Below are 18,381 nucleotides of genomic sequence, written 5' to 3' on the forward strand. Positions count from 1 at the left end.
GGAAACGCATGTAAAGTACTTAGCACCATGCATAGTAATGGCTTGACAAATATTAGCTCTTACATTATTCAGAAACATGATGTAGGAACCAAATGAGTAAAGGCTGTGAGCAGCATTTCTAAAACACTCGAGATGTAGTTTCAATAGCAGCAATGACCAATATCATCAGGGTATGACTGGCCTGGGGCTAAGTGTTTTACATACATTTTCTGATGAATGACAACAAATCAACTCTGCCAGATATTAATTTTCTAGAAATGAAAACTGAGGTTTACAGACTGCCCAGGGCCACAGGAACAGAGTTGGCCAAAGAACGAAACCCATTCTACCTTCAAAACCCCGAGCCCTTAGCTGTCTCACTTGTATGACCATAAACTGACTAAAAGCAACTGTTTGCTGCATGCCTCATTTTCTCACATCTCATTTGCATAGAAACCTCCTAAATCTGCCTGGACCCACCTGCTGCCATGGTGATGAATACCATCCAGCTACCGCGTTGTACACTGTATGGGCTGGACAAGCCCTTCGGTGGCAGGTCTCTTCCAAGTCCAGGGTTGGTTTCTTGATATTACGGCATCTTCGCTCTGGGAACGTGATCAGCTTTCCCTGGAAGCCCTTCTCGCTGCACTTCATCTCCCTCTTCCTCACACCCAAACCACAGGATGCAGAACACTAGGAGCCAAGACAGGATGTGGAAAAGTGCAGAGCCCCATGGTCAAATCTTCTGAGCAGATGATGCAGTTTGACATAAGGTCAACCACACTCACTCAATGATCTTAAAGACACAGCAGCCAAGTACCTCATACTATACGTAAGGAAACCAAAGGTCAGAGAACTCAAGTGCCTTTCCCAAAATCACAGAGATCATGAGCATCATAAAACAAAAACGGACTTTGAGATGCTACATGGGTGTGAGACAGAGTCCAAGAGAAAGACAAGATGGGCAGAAGGATTTCCAGGTTGAGGGTTACATACCTATAGGTCCAGGTTTACCTAAGGCCTGATGGGTTAGGAATCTGAGACGAGGAGGGTAAGGGCCAGATAAGATTAAGAGCTCAATGGGAAGAACCACTGTACAGCAAATAATTGCCCTTTATGTTCACCCAACCTCTTGCACAGAGGAGCTAACATGATGAGGGTTAAAAATATCCTTTTAGGCTGGGTGCAGTGGCTCAGGCATGTAATCACGCCACTTTGGGAGCCTGAGGCAGGCAGATCACTTGAGCCCGGAAGTTTGAGAACAGGCTGGGCAACATGGTGAAACCACATCTCTACAAAAACTACAAAAATTAGCCAGGTATAGTGGTACATGCCTCTAGTGGGAGGTAGGAGATCACCAGGGGTGGAGGGCGCAGTGACCTGAGATTGTGCCACTGCATTCTAGGGCAACAGGGCAAGATCCTGTCTCAGAAATAAATAAATTGGCTCCCCAATATTTGTAAGACCTATTTCTAGTGTGTCACCTAAGCCCCTCCTGATCGGTCCTGATGAACTTTTCCACCCCAGCCCATGTCTCTTCTTTACTCAATGTGCAGTCCCCGATCACCACTCCTTTGTAGAGGTTGCACCCTCTGTCTGGGACAACCTTCCCCCAACTCCCATTTTGCTTTGATTCCTGCTCATCTGAGGCCATGCTCCCTAGAAAGTCTCTTCTGATAAGGGTTCATCCTGAAGTCTAGCTTGGGTGAACCTTGAGTTCCCCACAAAAGAAGACTTTATCAAGGCACTTAGCATACCTTATCCATATTTCTCTGTGTGCTTTACGAAGTCTTGTCCCCCCACAGCCAGGCATAGGCCTGATCAATGTGGGGGTTAGCAATGTTTGGTGAAGCACTCAGGAGAGCAGAAATGGCAATTAGCAGGCATTGGGTATAAATATGTGCAACAGGAAGGCCTTTTGTGAGCCTAGCTGCTAGCAGGTGAGGTGAGCATCTCAGAAAACCCCCAGCAGTGACTTCTAAACCATACCTCACTCCACGAAGAAGCGACCCACTGTAGCCGGTTGTTCTTGGGGCATCGTCCGAGCACACAGCCCTCCTGCAGCTCGGGTCTGGGGAGGCTGGTACACCGGCTCTCGGGGAGGGTCTCTGAGGCAGGGCCCTTGCACAGGAGTTCACGCTTCCTCACTCCTCGTCCGCAGGTCTTGGAACACTTGAGAAGAAAAAAAAAAATCAAAGTTCCATTTGCATTCTCATTAGGTTTCAGTTGCCATGTTTTTAAAAAAAAAATAAGAAACTATACTAAATATGTGAAATGTGGGGTAAACTCCATGAACTAAAGCTCTTTTTATGATGTCTACTTAACCAGCCCCATTTCAATTTCCCTTTATCCATACTCACCATATATATTTGGCTAAAACAATTATTTGAATTCTTTTTGTAAATTATATTCCCAACTGGAAAAAACAGACTAGACTCAACACCATATTCTATTTAGATTTACCCTCTGCTATAAATGAATACATTCTCTAATTTAAAAGAACCCCTAAACAAGCTTAGTAATATTCTTTCTCCCTCCTGACCCTTTATTCCCCTAACACAGCGGTCCCCGATTTTTGTGGCACCAGGGACGACTTTTACAGAACACTGTATTTCCATGGATGGGCAGGGTGAGGCGGTGCTTCTGGGATAAAACTGTTCCACCTCAGATCATCAGATACTAGATTCTCATAAGGAACACATCTCCCAGATCCCTCACCTCTACAGTTCACAAGAGGGTTCAAGCTCCTCTGAGAATCTAATGCTGCCACTGATTTGACAGAAGACAGAGTTTAGGCTGCAATGCTTGCCTGCCCGCTGCTGGGCAGCGCAGTTCCTTACAGGCAACAAACAGGTACTTGTTCATGGCCTGGGGACCCCTGTGCAAAAGATATGTCCTAACTTTTTTTTTAAAAAGCCTTACTCTAACCTCTGGTAGGGGATATGATAGTATATTAATGAAATTAATCAGAAAGCAGCACCCTCTGGGATCTAATATACCATAAAGGAAAACACAGCACAACTGTCATCAGTGGCTGCTACCTGGCTTCATAGTTCGAGTGCGAAAACTCTTGCCCTTTTTCCATTCTTCCCTAAAATTGGTTTGCCAGCCATGCTTTAGCAGCAGCTGTGCTATCAAATACAAGGCAGGCTGTAGGGGAGGACTTCCCTTCAGCACTACGGACATTTTGGATCAGACAGTTCTTTGTGGTAAGGAGCTGTGTAGGCCATTCACCTCTACCCACTAGATGCCGGTAGCACTCATCTCCCCCCAGGCTGTGACAATCAAAAATGTCCTCTGGTAGGCAAACTCACCCACAGTTGAGAACCTTTGCTTTAGACGGAATTCTGAGTTGTGAATGACAGGTAGTTCTATGACTCTTCTAACTTTAAAATGTTATGGCTTTCACTGAGAATTTGTCACCATAGCCAACTTTATACCCTGCTTTTCTCTGTATGCTTCCAACTTCACCTCTTTCCCATTGAAGTAAGAGTTAAATCTCTCTTCTATGCTTCACTCTTTGTATATGTTTTCCATTTGCTTTGAAGAATTCAGTAGCCAGGTCTCTACGCCAAACTTCTGACACTAGAATCCTTTCTAGCTGAGCTCACGAGTCTGGCCCAAATGGCCCCCGTACTCTAATTTCTGGACCTCTAAAGAGGATTAGAAGCTCTGGGGTGCTGAAACTTCAGATTCCCTAAAGAACATTAATTAAAATGCTGATTCCCATGAAGATGTAAACAGCCAAGAGCCCCTTGGAGAGCAAAGACACCTGTACTTTGACCTTCATGGGGAACGACACCAACACCACCAAGTTTTTTCCTGTTACCTGAGACCAGGGTCCAAGGCTCCATTCTGGAGGGCAGGCGTGGCTGTTGCAGGCTTGGACCTGAGTCGGTGTGCTCACTGGACAGAGAGAATGCAACACTGTTTCCTCCTTTTGGAAGGGCTGCTTTTGCACACACTGGATCTTTCGACTCTGCTGGCCTCCAGCACAGGACTTGGTGCATGCACTCCATTCACCTGGCATCCAGCTTTCAGAGCAAAACAAATATTTCCAATGAAGCCAAACTTTGTATAATAACTTCCAAAGCAGTTACTGTGAAAGGTGGACCACCTACGGAAACCTTAGATCAATTTCAGAACCAATAAGGATAATTTGTACACATTGTTCTTTGATGGATGCAGAGGCTTATACGAATGTGATCCAGATATTAGGAATCACATTTAATCATCCCACAGTTCTACAGAAAAATACATTCCTGCCTCTGCATGGGAACAAATCCATGTCACTTAAAAATCTGCATATTTCATTGAGTCAAATTTGTTGGGATTTTTACTATGTGTCAGGGACTCTCCTAAGCATTAGGATTGGAAAAATTATGGGAGCAGCATTAAGGAGCCTGTAACAGTAGAGAGATGGGTATGTGACCAAATAAAGACAATATTTTCTGGTAAGTGCTGCAATGGAAGTCAACACAAATACAATGATGAGGCTAATGGAAGAGAGGGGTACATTTAGAGAAGGTCTCACAGGGATATTTTTACGTGGGCGGTTACACTTCCCCAAATTTCTTTTCTGATTACACCTAAATTTACTGATGAGTTAGATACCTACCCTTATATTCTTTAAAATTTGCCAGTTTTTTTTTTTTTTCAGATGCAGTCTTGCTCTGTCACCCAGGCTGGAGTGCAATGGCTCAATCTTGGGTCACTGCAACCTCCACCTCCCAGGTTTAAGTGATTCTCCTGCTTCAGCCTCCTAAGTAGCTGGAACTACAGGCGCGCACACTGCCATGCCCGGCTAATTTTTTTTTTTTACTTCCTGTTGATTTGATTAATTTTTGCATTTTTAATAGAGATGGGGTTTCACCATAGTGGCCAAGCTGGTCTTGAACTCCTAACCTCAGGTGATCCACCCACCTTGGCCTCCCAAAGTGTTGGGATTACAGGAGTGAGGCACTGTGCCAGGCCAGACCAGTTTTTTTTAATAGCTATCTGAGACTTGGTATATATGGTTATCAATTGAAACTATTAACCTCTTCAATAACTACTTTTGATTAATTGAAGTTCAATGATTTAAAGACCTAGCATTAAAAAGATGCACCACAGATGACTGTTACCCCTTTTCTGTCACAGCCACAATGTTTAAAACTGATCTCGGATTACAAAGATTCCAAGTATCATTTTAAGTAACGAGACATCAATAAGACCACATGTATTTTTTGCTCTAATTTTTTTCCTCTAGTTTCCCACAGAGGCCAGATATGTGAAATTAATTCCAGAGAATTTAGCATGAGTTCTAGAATTATATGTGTCCTAAAACAATCGTCACAATCCTATTCAATTAAGGATATCAAATAGAATACTATTTGTACAATTATTTGTATCCTAAAATAAGACATAAAAATTATAATCATATATATAACACATTATATATAAATAAAATTATTAGCTTCAACATTGGCATATAAAATGGCATTTTTGTGTACCAAATTCAAGTGTCTTCCCTTTTTGTGACAACTATGATGAGTTTGTAACAGTGCTAACAAGGACATAACAAATAGATTTATTTTATTTTTTTTCTCGCTCTGTTGTCCACGCTGGACTGCAGTGGCATAATTGTGACCTACTGCAACTTTTGCCTCCTGGTTCAAGCGATTCTCATCTCAGCCTCCCAAGTAGCTGGGACTATAGACACCTACCACCACACTTGGCTTATTATTATTATTTTTTGTAGAGATGGGATTTTACCATGTTGGCCAGGCTGGTTTCAAACTCCTGACCTCAAGTGATTTGCCTGTCTCAGCCTCCCAAAGTGCTGGGATTACAGACGTGAGCCATTGTGCCTGGCCCAAATAGACTCTATGTAACATACCTGTGAGCCTCAGGCTAATTCTCCATCTAACCTCGCCCTCATCCAACCCTAACTTAGAGCCCAGATACCTTCACTGTCCATCTTATCTCTTACAGCTTTTTTAAAATACGTAACACTTCACTAGCAGATTGTACTGTATGTCAATTATTTCTTTACATAGTCATCTCTTCCATTTGATTTTGGGTTCACTGATGGTGGGAACTTCACATTATTCATCTGTCCCCCAGTTCACAGCTCAGGGCCTGGCACAGAGTAAGTGCACTATGACATGGTTGCTGCATGAGAAAATAAAGGAATTAGCACAGATAAATTCCTTTATCCATATAGCTCTAAGAGTCTAAACCCTTCTTATTATCTTTGCATAAGAATGGTCCTCGAATAGCCCCATATTCCAACAGAAAATACCAGAAAATAAATAATAGGGCTGATGAAAAAGGGAGGGAGCAGAAGATCTTAGCCATGTTACCACTGCCACTCTTCAGAGCCATTACAAGGGGCTGTTCTGCTTTCAGATAGCCAGTAAATTTGCTTCTGCTTTCCTACATGTTAGTCCTCAAGGAAATTTTAGGAGTTGGCCATGACCTGGGCTCTCTCCCTTTCCATGTAAGTACATGTGAATGGGGTTCCTTTCTTTGGTTGGCTGGAATAGCCAATGATGAGAAGGTGGCTCAAAATCAGAAAATGTCAGCTTGCTATTCAAGCATATTGATTATTCCTACATGTACGTAAACACTACAAAGTTTCCACAAGGTTCAGTCACACTGTTGGGTTCATATCTAAAAGCTGTTGGAATAATTCTTAGAGACATATTTCTTACAAAAAGAGGAAAATCCATGGAGCCCCTCTCCCCTAGTTTTATTTCTCCTCTTAGTGTTCATGATACAGTTGGTTCCACAGCCTGAGAGAAAAACTGGGTTGGGAATCGGGCATACAGGATTGTTGAAGAGCTGAGACCCCAAGTGATTATGACAAATACACTATTACTTATGAGAAAAACTGTGTGTGTGTATGTATGTATATGTATGTGTGTGTGTGTGTGTGTGTGTGTGTATATATATATATAAAGATTGTGTAATATGATTGCATCACCACAAACCAAACACTACTCATTAAGATGATCTAAAGCATTGGTGAATGCAACACTGCTGTAGAAGAAACTCTGTCCATTCTATATAAATATATTTGGCAGAAGAGAAAGCACATAAAAGAGATTCCATTTAACTGGGAAGATTGCTTAAAGTTAGTCTTCAAACAATAGCGTGGCTAAAGTCAATCCAGGAACAACCTCACTGCGCTTCTCAAAGGCTACCATCATCAGCGGTAGAGTTACCACTTGGCCTATACCTCATTCTTTTTATTTGGTGTCTTGCTACTGTATAATTCTGCATTTGGGGTTTCATGGCCTGCGTAGTATTATGATTTTTAAATTCTTGGACCATTTACATAAAAGTTAAGCATACAACCACATGCAAATTGAACTAATTTAGGATTCTGTGTTATTTAAATATCTGTCTGATTCAGTTTAGAGAAGAGGAATCTCTATGTAAAGGTTTAAAAAATAAAAAAAGCACCTTGAGTCTGGCACAGTGGCTCATGCCTGTAATCCCAGAACTCTGAGACGCTGAGACAGACAGATCACTTGAGGTCAGGAGTTCGAGACCAGACTGACCAGCCTGGCCAATATAGCCAAACCTTGTCTCTACTAAAAATACAAAAATTAGCCAGGGATGATGGCATGCACCTGTAATCCCAACTATTCAGGTGGCTGAGACACAAGAATTGCTTGAACCCAGTAGGTGGAAGTTGTCGTGAGCTGATACGAGGGCACTGCACTCCAGCCTGGGTGACAGAGTGAGACTACAACCCCATACCCACTCCCCCTCCCCCAGCAAAGATGCCTTCATATCCCAAGTAAACTTGCTTTTGAATAACCAGTAAATTTCTTCCTGGCTATCAAGCCAAAGTCAAGTGAGTACCAAGAGTAAATTTGTGTTTTTCAACTCATGTATTTAAACATCAACCATCTTTCTTTTTAAAAATTTTTTGAGAGACAAGGTCTCATTTTCACACCCAGGCTAATACGTAAGTGGCACAATCATGGCTCACTGTAGCCTGGAACTCCTGGGTTCAAGTGATCCTCCCTCTTCAGCCTCCCACACATGCCACCACGCCTAGCTCATCTTCTATCACTTTTTTAAGTATTGCATCTACCTTTGATTCACTTTCCATTAGCAGTATTGACAGTGGGCTTTTATCATCTTATAACAACCATGAAGGCATACAACTACGAAAGTCAACAAAAAGACATTTTCACATGACTTACTAAGCCGGGCAGGAGAAAGCGTTGCATATTTTGGGTTCAGTTACTGGCTTGGTTCTTGCATTGCAGAATGAGGAATTGACTTGAGTATTTTGATCTCGCAAGCAAATGGCCTTTACATTTATGTAACCTGGTAAGATATCAGAAGTGACAAAGTGAAAATTACAGATTATCATTTCAGTTTGGTTTCTAAGTTTAGGTTCTGATTTACCAGCATTGTGATGTTTTATTTCGGACATGGAATCCAAGTATTTTGTGGAAGCACCTCCTTTTGATGAAATCTGCCACTAATTTGAATTCCATTCCACTCTCTGAGGTAATATAGTTCATATTTTAATAATTTTAGCATGTAGATTATTGGTTTTCAAGACTGACATGGACACTAGAACCATAAAGTGATAAATACAATCGTTTGAAAACAGAATGACCATAAAGGGAAATATGCCAGGCAAACTTTATTATCAGATAGATGACGTTGTTCAAAGAAAAACCATTAGTGAGTTATACGTGGAAACCCTAAGATTCCGCCTTACCATGACGCATCTCATACTTCCTTAAGAGTCCAGGGCACATACAAACAAAGATAGAACTCCCTAAATATGCCTTCAAGCCTATCAGCCAGGGCTCTGCTTTTGCTTTCTTAGTGGCAATCCACTTCCTTGCTTTCAATGTTCATTTCAAAACTACTTATCAGGGACATACTTTTTTTTTTCATGTGTGAATAATTATATTTTTTAGTTCCCCAAATAGGAATGCTGTCTCCCCTTTGAACTGTGTTTTTTATTTACACAGTACTTTGTCTTCAAATATAATCTGAGAAAGGATAAAAAGTCACTCCTGCTATAATAATTAGCAGTCAGTCCCACTCCTTGGGTTGAAGCAGGTTTGCTTTCAGGAGGCACTTACGAAAACCACACCAAGGCCGGGAACAGTGGCTCACACTGGTAATTCCAGCACGTTTGGAGGCCAAGGAAGGTGGATCGCTTGAGTCCAGGAGTCTGAGACCAGCCTGGGCAACATGGCGAAACCCAGCCACTTGGGAGGGTGAAGTAGGAGGACTGCTTGAGCCCCAGAGGTTGAGGCAGCAGTGGCCCTCATTCTGCCACCGCATTCCAGCCCAGGTGACAGAGTGCGACCCCATCTCAAACAAAAACAAAAACAAAAATCAGCATTCCTAAAAGTTAATCATTTACTTTAATAGGACCTATTCATCTAAATTCTTTTTCTCCTAGACATAGGACACACACCAGGGTCTGTTAATCATGCAAAGGCATTGCTAAGTCAGGGCGAGGAGAGAATTCCGCAGCTGGCTTCCCCGCATCCTCCTCTTGCTGGATTTAGTCTCTGAAAATGGAAAGCAAATCAAACTTCTCTTCTTCCCAAGGAACTGTTCTCTCTCTGGTATACCAGAAAGCCATTGGAAATGTTCTCAAGGAACACTGGGTATATGAAAAACTTCATAATCTATGATGAAGTGAAACAGAGCAGACTGTACAGAGATGTCTATAACATGATTTCAGCAAAGAGGAATAGAAAACGATACTCATGTCATGACTCTGAGTCTGTCAAACACGTTTGCTTACATATGCATAGGGAAAAAACAAAATGATGCAGATCAAAATATTAACATTGTCTACTGCAGATTTAAAAATTTGGGGGATTTACCTTCTTTATAGTTCATTGCCTTTAAAATGTGCATTAGTAAAAAATGTGTTACCTTTTAATTATTTTATATATGTATACTTAAAAAGTATTTTTTCATATTTTGTGAATTGCATGGGTGTCTATAGATAAGGCCTTTCGGATGTAAGAATTTCTTCATTTGCTGTATCTTTGCTCTGTCTGTCTCTGATTCTAAGAAGCCTTATGCTCAGTGGGACGGAAGCAGTAGAAAGGCTCACTGTCACCAGGTGCTCTGAATAACAGGAAACTAGAGACCCACATTCATGCTTTGGTTTCAGGAACTACTTTATGGGCACGTATTCTTCCTCCCAAATGGACAAGTGTGACAACTGTTTAACCCCCAAATATATGACATTGTTGACATCTAAATAAAATGCCTTCCTTCTGCTCACCGAGTAGATGGTTGCTGTTGTTCCTTCCTTGCAAGAGTTATGTCTCAGATTTAATCCATTCCTCTAGTGAAAGAGCCTTTGCTGACCTTACCCTTGAGGGGATATCCATGTTTCAGATACTGTCTGCAGTTTGCCATGTATGTGTCCTCAGTTGCCTTGACCCTAGCTTTTATAACTTCCAAATGGAAGGTTATGTATGTGTGTGTGTGTGTTTACTTTTCAGCTTACAGTTAACATATATGTGTATATGTGTGTGTTGTGTGTTGGAACGGGCATATAAGCAAATGTATGCTTATATTTGTAAATAAGTAAATATATTTTATATGTTTTCCCCATAAGTTTTAGATGTGTAACCTTTGAGCCTTAGCTGTGGTTGATTTGAGCTTTGTGAGAGCTGATTTCTCACCACATACAGGAGAATCCTTAACTAATGCCCTTATATTTGCTTTCCTGGTGATGGTTCTTATAAAAGACAGTTCTTGGGTGGCTTATTTAAACCGTATTATGTTAAAGAGGCCTGGAGTGAAAGAACCTGTTTTAAGAGAGACAAACTTGGAAGACAGAATTAGAAAATCAAGTACCTCCACCGCAGGAGACGGAGCACTCTGACTGCACGATACTCCAGGCATGAGCGTGTCTTTTTGTGGAGGGTGGAGTTCCATTCATGACCTTGGGAAGTGCATACTTCCAAGCTATCCCCGGATTTTTGCCTTGCATCAGAATCTGGACAGTGTAAGATAAAAATCAGAGATCAAGATACAGGTCAGACCCTGGAATTCCAGAAATCTTACTGAACATTTTAAAGATATTTACATGACATTTTGACCTTAACATTGGTATACTTCATTGTTCCCAAGTATGTTTTATGTTGACTTAAAGTTTTCCCATGACACTTACAAATGTGTACCTTCACCTTATCAAAACTGTGATTTAGGTAGATGCTAAAGAGCAAAACAAAATTGACATTGGCCATAAGCCCACAATGTACACACACACACACAGACACACACACATGCGATGTGTATTATAATGAAGGAAGAAAGGTTACATTGTTGGATCTCCACCCTAACTTAAAAATCTAGCATGGTAAACACACATACTGGTGCCCTACAGATAATAGTTAAAACTGAATCTATGTATATACGTTTTCATGATCTATCCTAGGTCACGATTTACAAGCTCCCTCCTGGGTGCTAGAGAAAGTTGGAACAAGGGAAGCACTCCAAAACCCAAAGAATACCCCACTTAGAGTTGCTATCATCAACTTTAGAATCCAAATGGGTTTCTAATGTAATTTCCATAGAAAATTTTCCCAAACGGAATTTGTTAATTTTGTGCTAGGATGAGCAGGTAAGAAAAAAAAAGAGAAACATGTTCAGAATCAGGAATTGGAATATATGCATTAGGATAGACTTAACTTCCAAAAAGGCAAAGACTTGGGATAAATCTGATCCTATAAAGTCTGACTACTAAAATGAGAGCAGTCATGTATCAAGCACTTCCCAAGTGCCAAGCTCTCTGCAGGTGTTCTTAATGCATCATACAACATTCTTCTAACAACTCTATAATGTAGCTGCCTATATTTTCATTGGAAAAAAAAAACAAAAAACAGGGAACGAGAACTTGTGCAAGATCACACAAGAGACTAGGGAATTAGCTTAAAGCCACCAACCACAATGTGCCTCAGCAATGTGATATATCACCTTGTTTTTGACGTAGGAAACATATCTGTCTCCCTTCTTAATGCCCTTTTTTCTTAACTACTACTCGTTTTTTTTTTTTCAAGTTCAAAGCATGAATATAAATAGCTGGTTCTTTCCCACTCCAGGAATCTTGTGGAAAATTCTTTACCACCAGAACTGGGCATTCATGCCCAAGAGGCAAAGCTGATTGGCAGTTAAAAATAGGAACCTTTGGCTCTATCTCTATCTGGTGGGATCCCACCTTCATTAGAGTTGGGTGGGTGGCAGCTATTCAAGGCCCTTCATTTTACCAGTTCACTCTTTAGGATGCTACAAAATGGTTTCTATTTTGCTATTAGCTTAAATGCCTCCAGGAGTATATGACTGACTCTGAAGATTCCATAGTGTGGGCATCACTTTGTTGTGCAACAAAACAAATCTTGGTGCCTTGCAGAGACAATCAAAATGTTAACAGATGATCCCCCACCCCCATCCAAAACAAAATCGATAGAAAACACAACAGATAGTACCATCAATGAACAAATGCCCAATTATTATTAATTGCCAATAAAAATCTCAAAATCAGTCTTAAGAGTCCTACAGTTTTGAAGATCTTTGCTTTCTCTTTTTTTTTTTTAACTTTCGCAGCTAAGTCATACAGCTCTTCTTGGAATCCTGTGTTCAATTTAACACAACATTTCACACATTTTGCATAAATACTATGCTTCCCTATTTCCGTAGTATTTTTGAATAAATACTATGCTTTCCTGCACTGTTTCTGTTAGTGTTTTCATCTGATACTACATAAACAGAAACTTTACCATATTATTCATGGTCAAACTAGAATTGTGAGAACGATTTTACATTCAGAAGATGACCTTGATGCTAGATAACAGCTCAATTTCTTACTCAGTTACAGCAGTATTTCATTTTACTCTTTAAATATTTTTTTTTTGAGATGGAGTTTCACTTTTGTTGTCCAGGCTGGAGTTCAATGGTGCAATCTTGGCTCACTGCAACCTCCACCTCCCAGACTCCAGCGATTCTCCCGCCTCAGCCTCCTGAGAGCTAGGATTACAGGCATGCGCCACCACTCCCAGCTAATTTTTGTATTTTTAGCAGAGACAGCATTTCACCATGCTGGCCAGGCTGGTTTTGAACTCCTGACCTCAGGTGATCACCCGCCTTGGCCTCCCAAAGTGCTGGGACTGCAGGCGTAAGCCACCGCACCCGACCAGCAGTATTTCAAATGTAGCACTTTGGTTTGCTTTTATGCAACAAAAATGCAGAGACTTTGTACCAGAGAAAATTATGCAGTGTACCATATTTACTTGTGTGGCAATACAATATGAGTGCAATGTATAAGAGTTTTGGTGAACTAAGACCCACAAGGCAGAATGGTATTACAATACAATGGGGTAACATCACACACATGCACATGATGGAGGCAAACTTAAATGTAAGTGCTACACAGAAAGAAACTACACTCATCTCTCCTTTCCAGTACCACCCCATTCCTCCCATTCAAACTAGATCCTAATATTTTCTGCCATAGGGGAACAGATCCCCAATAAAAACGCAAAGAAAATGTAAAAGAACATTAGTTCTTGCCTTTTGAGGATCCAGGACTTACGTTCTGCTGATTCAAAAAGTAGTTTGACAGATTTTCAACACGCGTTTGAAATATATTCTCCTCCCACCTTTTAGACAGATTCTAGAGCCTAAGGCATATATGACATGTGGTTTCACTGCAAAACATTTTTAAATGTTGCTGTGAACAGCAGGATGTGTTTAGGGAAAAAAAAATGTGTTTAAGAAAAAGACTGTGATGATAAAAGTGTCACCAGTATTAAGCAAAAACAATCAGATGTCAAGCTTCCCCAGACCTTCACTCAAGCCAACCAGAAGAAATTATCAATGCAACCAGCAAGAAGGGAACTCACACAATCTCCCATTGTCAAACCTGTCTCTGTGTCTGTAGCCGTAGCCGTCTCCTCGTCCCCCCTGTCCTGGATCTAAATCCAGGTCGTTTACTACACACTGATTCCATCTCCCCTCATCTCTGCCAAGATGTGACCACCGGAGTTGCCCACATATGGCTACTGAACACTTGAAATGCACTCATGTGGTCAAACTAAAAAAACCTTTCAACTTAAACTTAAATAACCAAGTATGACTAATGGCTACCACACTGGATGCACAGCTACAGATGACACCCATCTTCCATACCAGATTATCTACTTGGCATCTCCATTGAATGTTTAAAAGTATGTCAGTGTCTAACATTTTCCTCTCTCTCCCTGAAAGGCTGCTCTTTCCTCAGCCTTCCCCATCTCATGGGGCCATCTCATTTGGCCTTCCAGTTTTCAGGCCAAAATAAAAACTCAGAGCCATTCTAGACTTCTCTTTTTCTGACACTCACATTTAATAGATCAGAAATGGTGTTACTTAAACTTTCACCCTCTCTTATATCTTGCCGCCTCATATGTTACTGTTGCTGCCCTGATCTAAGCCACCATCATCTCTCATGTGACTTCCACAGTCAAGACAATAAAACAGTGACTCTAGGGAGGAGGAGAAGTGATATCCTCCAGTGGAGAAGATGAGGCAGATTTGTATATAAACACTACAAAGTCAGAGTTACTTGGGTTGAAAATCCAGTGCTATGGAACCTGTAAAAGGAAATCAAACGTTTTAGTAAACTGAGGCGGGGCTGGGGGAGGAAACCACGTCATCATCTAAAGGAGCTTTGTAACTATCACTTATTAGTAACAGACCTTGGTGATGATCACAGCAAAGAAGCCACAAACCAACAGAACTTGAGTTTTTGGACAGGCATAGTGGCTCACTCCTGCAATCCTAGCACTTTGGGAAGCTGAGGCAGGAGATCTTTGGAACTCAGGAGTTCGAGATCAGCCTGGGCAACATAGCAAGACCCCATCTCTAAAATTAATAAGGATAAAAAAAAAGACTGGCTAGGTGTTACAGTATGTGCCTATAGTCCCAGCTACTTGGGAGGCGGAGGCAGAGGACTGCTTGAGCCCAGGAGTTGGAAGGTGCAGTGAGCGACAATCTCACCACTGCACTCCAGCCTGGGCCATAGAGTGAGACACCGTCTCAAAAACAAAAACAAAACCAAACCCTTCCATTTCCTTTGAAGATTCCTACTCCCCCTCTGAAAAGGACAAACTGTTACATGGTGTTTCCCACATCCCTTTTCCTATGCTTCAAATGAGGATCCTTAGCAAAGTAAAATTCTTGAACTAAAGGAAAAACCAGCACTGATCTATTAAACAGCAGTAAGGAAGCAATCCGTTTCATAATATCATGGGAACATGAAACTCATGTATCTGGCCAAAACAAGAAGAGAAATAACTGACACAATTTACTGTAATCGTTCTTAGAAATGTGCAGCTTTAAATTACTAACTCATAAAATACACAGTAGCTAGTTGTATGCCTGTGTTTGTGTGTTACAGATACAGTTTTATGGCCAGTAGCATATAGAGCATACTGTTTATAGTTTATTTGCTTAACATATTAATGCATTCAATGAATACATAAATGAAGACCTCTCGACTTTACAAAATCAAATGACTCAAGGCTTGCCTTTAATGTCTGTGTAGCTGTAAATTCATATGCACAGTTCAATGAGTAATCATGTAGACTGAAAGACAATATTTGTATAAACCCGCAAAAAGCTGATGTAAGAATTTACTTAACATCAGCTCATAAAGGCCTTATAAAGGAAGTAAAAACTTGAACAAATAAGTACCAAGATCAAATATATAAAAGATATGTATGTGCCAATTGTAATATATTATTTGCTTCTCAATAGCTAAGATGCTCTTTGCCCCTGTCTTTATCCTGTATTGAGAAGAACAGTGATCAAGAGTATCCTAGAAACCCTCTTATCGCTTACTCTTTGATGCCTGCAAATACTTAAACCTTTGGAGATTATTGTCTACCTGGCTCATAGAATCTCTATGGGTTTTTCTTTCACCCTGTTCTTAAAAATATACCAGAATTTTGTTAAATCAAATCCACCCTCAAAAATTGCTACATAATTTATAAAGCACAGTGCAAAGTGACAATTCAAGACTCGTTGATTGAAAAAAATTAAGTATTTCAAGACAGTCATGGTGAAGCATTAAACCACAGGGCCCTTCCAAGCGTGAGGTCCTCTGCAGCTGGGCAGGTCCCAGGCCTATAAAGTTAGCCCTGCCCAACTCAGTTCAGTTTTCTCACCTGGATCAGTTTTAAGACACAATTTAAACATTTTCCAATTCTAAATGACCCTGCAATCTAACAATGACTTCTCTCTCGCTTCACGAGAATATCGGGGGTTGAAGAATACAGCCCCCGATCTGGTGGCCTGGATTATATCTAAGCACATGCTTTAGTGTGTCCATCACCATCAACTAAACCACAGACAGCCTCTCCCACTGATGTGAGGAAGCAGGACCACCTCAGGGAGATGTGCATACAACCACCTAGCTAAGATGCTAACTTCGTCTGTGAATGCCAGGGAACACGTCCTGGGTAATATGTAACTTGAAAGTGATCATTCCCATTGCCACATTTATTTTAAAACATTTTCAGTGACCATGTCAAGAGTAGTCCATTGCTTTTCTCAGCATTCCTGGAGAACGCAAACATCCTCAAGGCACAGAAGCACCGCATCTGTCCCGTAATGGTACTACATCACAATAACGCCATTGCTTACAACACCATGCCGCGTGTCAGAGTGTATCGCCAGGCTGTTAAAGGCACAAATTTGGAAAGACCGCCAGTGATTCAGTCTACTTAACTGGACTAAGTCCAGAGAATTTTCCAGCCAACTGGCATTGAGTCTCTAATTTACAGCTGGCAAGCAACCTCCTTAAATGCTTCCAGGTCCTCTGTAGAGCTGTTTAATGTCTACCTTTAACACACAAACCACCTGACTTCAGACTCAACACTCAGCAGCTCTGACCACAGGGTGCAGAGTTATAAAATTTACAGCTTCTTAAGTTGGAAAACCACAGACAGGGGCTGGAATCTACCAACCACTCTCCGAAGGAAGGGGATGCAGTATCTGTTTAGGGCACATCGAATTAAAACAAAGGGTATCTTGAGGAATCATGGGTTAATTATTATTATTTTTTTTTGCCCCCAATTTTTAATGTTAAAACTATTTTTAAAATTCCCTCAATCAGCTTTGTATTCGTTTCATTAAGGCCTCTTTTGTTTGTTTCTTTCTTCAAGAAGTTGTCCTCATTTTGCCATGAAAGTTATGGATCGATTTTAAAGACTAGCTTTTTATTTAATGCATGCTATGAAACTCAATTCTTGTCCTCAATAATGTATCTGATTGCCTTAAAAATAACAATAACAATGCCTATTAAATGCTGATTGTGTGCCAGGCAAAGCAATGTACACGCATTATCTCATTTAAAATTGATAATGACATTAAGAAGAAGGCGCTATTAATTGCAATAGTGGAGAGAAATAGACCATTTCTCAAAGTCACTTAGCTAGTAAGACACAGCAATGGGTTTCTCAAAGTCACTTAGCTAGTTAAGACACAGCAATGGGACTCAAGTCTCTAGTCTTGTTTAACCCAAAAACCTTACATCTTCACTCTCACAACACTGCCTCTCGAACTTTGAAACACCAAGCCCAAGATTCTAATTTAAAATTTTAAAAACTGTGTTAACTCAACAGTTAATACAGTTTTCAACAAAGAGAACACTGGGCCTCCCTAGCACGCTGCGACATTTACTTTGTGACACTGGGTTTGAACCTAAGAATTTTATTCCTTGAACATACTAGCATCTAATTTAAGTATACTTGATCTCCTCAATCCATGTTTTCTTGGATTTATTTAAACGTTTTATTTAACCATTGTTTTCACAACTGAAATAGAACAGACTTTACTGGTTGGCCCTTTCTTGATAAAGCTCAAATTACACCTTACGTTCTATGTCTCATGGAAGGAATGGCTTTGTGGTGTGGATTCATGTTTTTGTAAGCTCATGTGATTTTTGGAAACTTTTGTGGTATAAAAATTCAGCCAGTTTTCTTTGACTTCTTATTTGCTTCAAAGCTTGAAGAACATGACCAGGTATCATCATTGCTATTGTGTGTGAGTGATTGGATTTGACAAGAGACAGTAATACAAAGACCCTGATCGGGGATTTGGAAAGGCATCTGTTAGGCAGCTTCAAAGGTGTGGGCTGACACATTGAACCTTGACTACACTTCTAATTCAACACATCAACATTCCTAAGGGTGTAGTGAAGAGAAATAAATAGTGTTCTCTAACCCGTCACAGAAGTATTTGCCATGAACTAACTGGAGGCCCCCACTTCAAATAGCAAATGGCAATCTTTAGACAAATGATGTGCCATCACAAAAGTACCTCTGGATCGTCCTCTGGAGCCTGACTTTTCTATCATCTGTTCTG

General features: G+C 40.7%; 1 protein-coding gene and 1 long non-coding RNA gene across 3 annotated transcripts in view; one reads left to right on the forward strand and one right to left on the reverse strand.

Moving 5' to 3' along the window:
• LOC105706875 (uncharacterized) overlaps positions 1–5,381 on the forward strand; it is a 55,185-nt gene extending 49,804 nt beyond the window's left edge. The window contains exon 4 of the long non-coding RNA XR_001104945.3: positions 433–5,381. This is a non-coding gene — a long non-coding RNA (uncharacterized LOC105706875). The remainder of the gene's footprint in view (positions 1–432) is intronic.
• Positions 1–18,381, reverse strand: part of ADAMTS18 (ADAM metallopeptidase with thrombospondin type 1 motif 18) — a 152,722-nt gene that overhangs the window by 9,260 nt on the left and 125,081 nt on the right. For both annotated transcript variants that reach the window (XM_021672612.2, XM_012437523.2), the window contains 5 exons: positions 10,834–10,975; positions 8,181–8,307; positions 3,809–4,013; positions 1,969–2,151; positions 460–672 (listed from right to left, as the gene is read on the reverse strand). In XM_021672612.2, the coding sequence (XP_021528287.2) occupies positions 460–672; positions 1,969–2,151; positions 3,809–4,013; positions 8,181–8,307; positions 10,834–10,975 (870 nt within the window). The remainder of the gene's footprint in view (positions 1–459; positions 673–1,968; positions 2,152–3,808; positions 4,014–8,180; positions 8,308–10,833; positions 10,976–18,381) is intronic.

This window comes from Aotus nancymaae, unplaced genomic scaffold (genome assembly GCF_030222135.1).
Source record: "Aotus nancymaae isolate 86718 unplaced genomic scaffold, 86718_ANA_hifiasm-v0.15.2.pri h1tg000030l, whole genome shotgun sequence".
Lineage (NCBI taxonomy): Eukaryota > Metazoa > Chordata > Mammalia > Primates > Aotidae > Aotus > Aotus nancymaae.